The 1,959-nt window shown below is 59.2% G+C and overlaps 1 protein-coding gene across 1 annotated transcript in view; it reads right to left on the bottom strand.

Annotated features, from left to right (window-relative positions):
* The window catches only part of RHBG (Rh family B glycoprotein), a 9,800-nt gene extending 8,078 nt beyond the window's left edge, over positions 1-1,722 (bottom strand). The window contains exon 1 of the mRNA XM_015819849.2: positions 1,521-1,722. Within this exon, the coding sequence (XP_015675335.1) occupies positions 1,521-1,710 (190 nt within the window). The 5' untranslated portion in view covers positions 1,711-1,722. The remainder of the gene's footprint in view (positions 1-1,520) is intronic.
* Positions 1,723-1,959: the final 237 nt, after the last annotated feature.

The following is a 1,959-nucleotide window of genomic DNA, read 5'->3' as shown; positions in this document are numbered from 1 at the left end:
CCCCTTTTCCGGCGGGTGCCTTACCTCCCTTGGGCTGGGCCAGCTGGTGGTCGGCCTGCTCCGTCTCTGCCGCTTGCCAGCTACACCTCGGCCGGTGCAGGGGGCGGAACCACGCATGCGCGGCGCTCCCGGGCAGGGAAAGTCCTCGACTTACGACCGGTTGGGTAGTCCTCGACTTACGACCGGTTTAGTCCTCGACATACGACCGGTTTAGTCCTCGACTTACGACCGGTTTAGTCCTCGACTTACGACCGGTTTAGTCCTCGACTTACGACCGGTTGGGGTCGCGGCATTAAAAAGGTTGAGAACCACTGCTCCAGGCAATCAGCCCATGGAACTTTCCCACACAAGATCTGCCGGCCTTTCTACCGAGGGGCCGGCTAAACCTGTACAGGATGTCTTGCAGACGCAGCCTGGGGAAAGGGCAGCCTCCCTCCGGCTCTTGCTGCCCACCGGGAGAAGAAAAACCTCCCAGCGGATGGACGGACGGATGCCGGGGCTGGACCCAGCAGGGCTCTTTGGCCTCCCGGGGCAGCCAGAGCCAGCAGGGACAGACCGGGGGGGGGGAAAGAGTGGCGTGTCCTTCTGGGAGGGGCTGGGTAGGACCAGCCGGATCCCCAGAGAGGAAGAACGGATCCCGCTGGACCCAAGGCCAGCACAGGCATGCTGGGCTGGAACCACAAGCCTTTGGGCCCCTTGGGGCATCTGCTTACTTCCCCCCCACCCAAAAAAGGCAAAGTTGGGTGTGTTGGGAGGGGCAGAAATCAGCTGCCTCTCTGGCAGCCATTTTGTGAGTGTGCTCATGACCTGATCAAATCATGGCTCCGTTGGTCTAACTTTAGGACACTTGTTTGCTAATGCTGGCGATCCCAAGGCAGCTTTTCTGTCTCCAGCCTTTTTTCCCTTGGGGCTGCTGCAGTTCAGTTACTGCCTCAATGCCTGTTACAAAAATGATGTGACTGAATCAAGATTTAGTTGGTTTTTTAAGGGAGGCGCATAAACGCATCCAATAAACTGTGGTTTCTAGATGGAGGCAGCAGTCAGTCTTGGGGGCCTCCCCAAAGTTCAGCAAGTAATATGGATGGAGGCCCCAGGTGTGGCTGGGAAGTTGTGAAAGGCATCTGTAGGAAATCAAAGGAAAACAAGAAGCCAGGATTTAACTGGGAAATACCACTCAAAAAGCCTCTTGAGGCAATGGTAACTTCCACAATTCCCTGGGGGAGGATTGATCACAGATGCCACTCTGCACTGAGAGAGAATAAGAAGGGATCCACAGGGAATTTCCAAAGCTTTGATTTCCTCCCTCCCTCCCTCCCCCCCCTCCAGAAGCAAAACTGACTCAAGAGCGCTAAGCTCTGGAGAGGAGATGGGGAGCCTGTGGGGGAGGGTCATGGACCATCCTAGGCAGGAGGGGCCCGGTGCCACAGATTTCGGAAAGAGGGGCTCCCAGTGGCCTCTCTGGTTGGACCCGCCACAGGGCGCCCTGGCAGGAGGGCATCTCCCGCACAGGAGATACTCACTTGGGTAGCGGGGGTAGAATTCATTGTCCAGAGGGTGTTTGCTATGCAGCTGCACCTCCTCGTGCCACAGCCGGGGGCTGGTGTGGCTGTCGTACTGGACGAAAAAGGCGAACAGGAGGATAGTCGCCAGCTGCAGGAGAGCGCAGAGCAGGGGCAGCTTCACTCTCAGGTTGGTGGGGTGGCCGGACATGATGGGAGAGCCGTGCAGAGGAGAGCCAGCCGTGAGCGCACCGCGAGTGCCGGGAGAGGCTGCTCTGCTTTCCTGAGCACCTTTGGAGGAGGAGGAGGAGGAGGAGGAGGAGGAGGAGGAGGCACCCTCCTCGGCTGTTTGCTCACTGCTTACCCTGGCCGGGAGCCACCTGCTCTGGGGCGGGGCCGGCTGGGGAAGTGTTGGGGGGGGCAGGGAGAGGGGGAGTTGCAGGCGCGTCCCAGCCAGGTG

Source organism: Protobothrops mucrosquamatus, unplaced genomic scaffold, assembly GCF_001527695.2.
Source record: "Protobothrops mucrosquamatus isolate PMUCROS unplaced genomic scaffold, P.Mucros_1.0 scaffold1001, whole genome shotgun sequence".
NCBI classification, from domain to species: Eukaryota; Metazoa; Chordata; class Lepidosauria; order Squamata; family Viperidae; genus Protobothrops; species Protobothrops mucrosquamatus.
The sequence above is the reverse complement of the archived record's forward strand: the minus strand, read 5'-3'. Positions and strand labels throughout refer to the sequence as shown.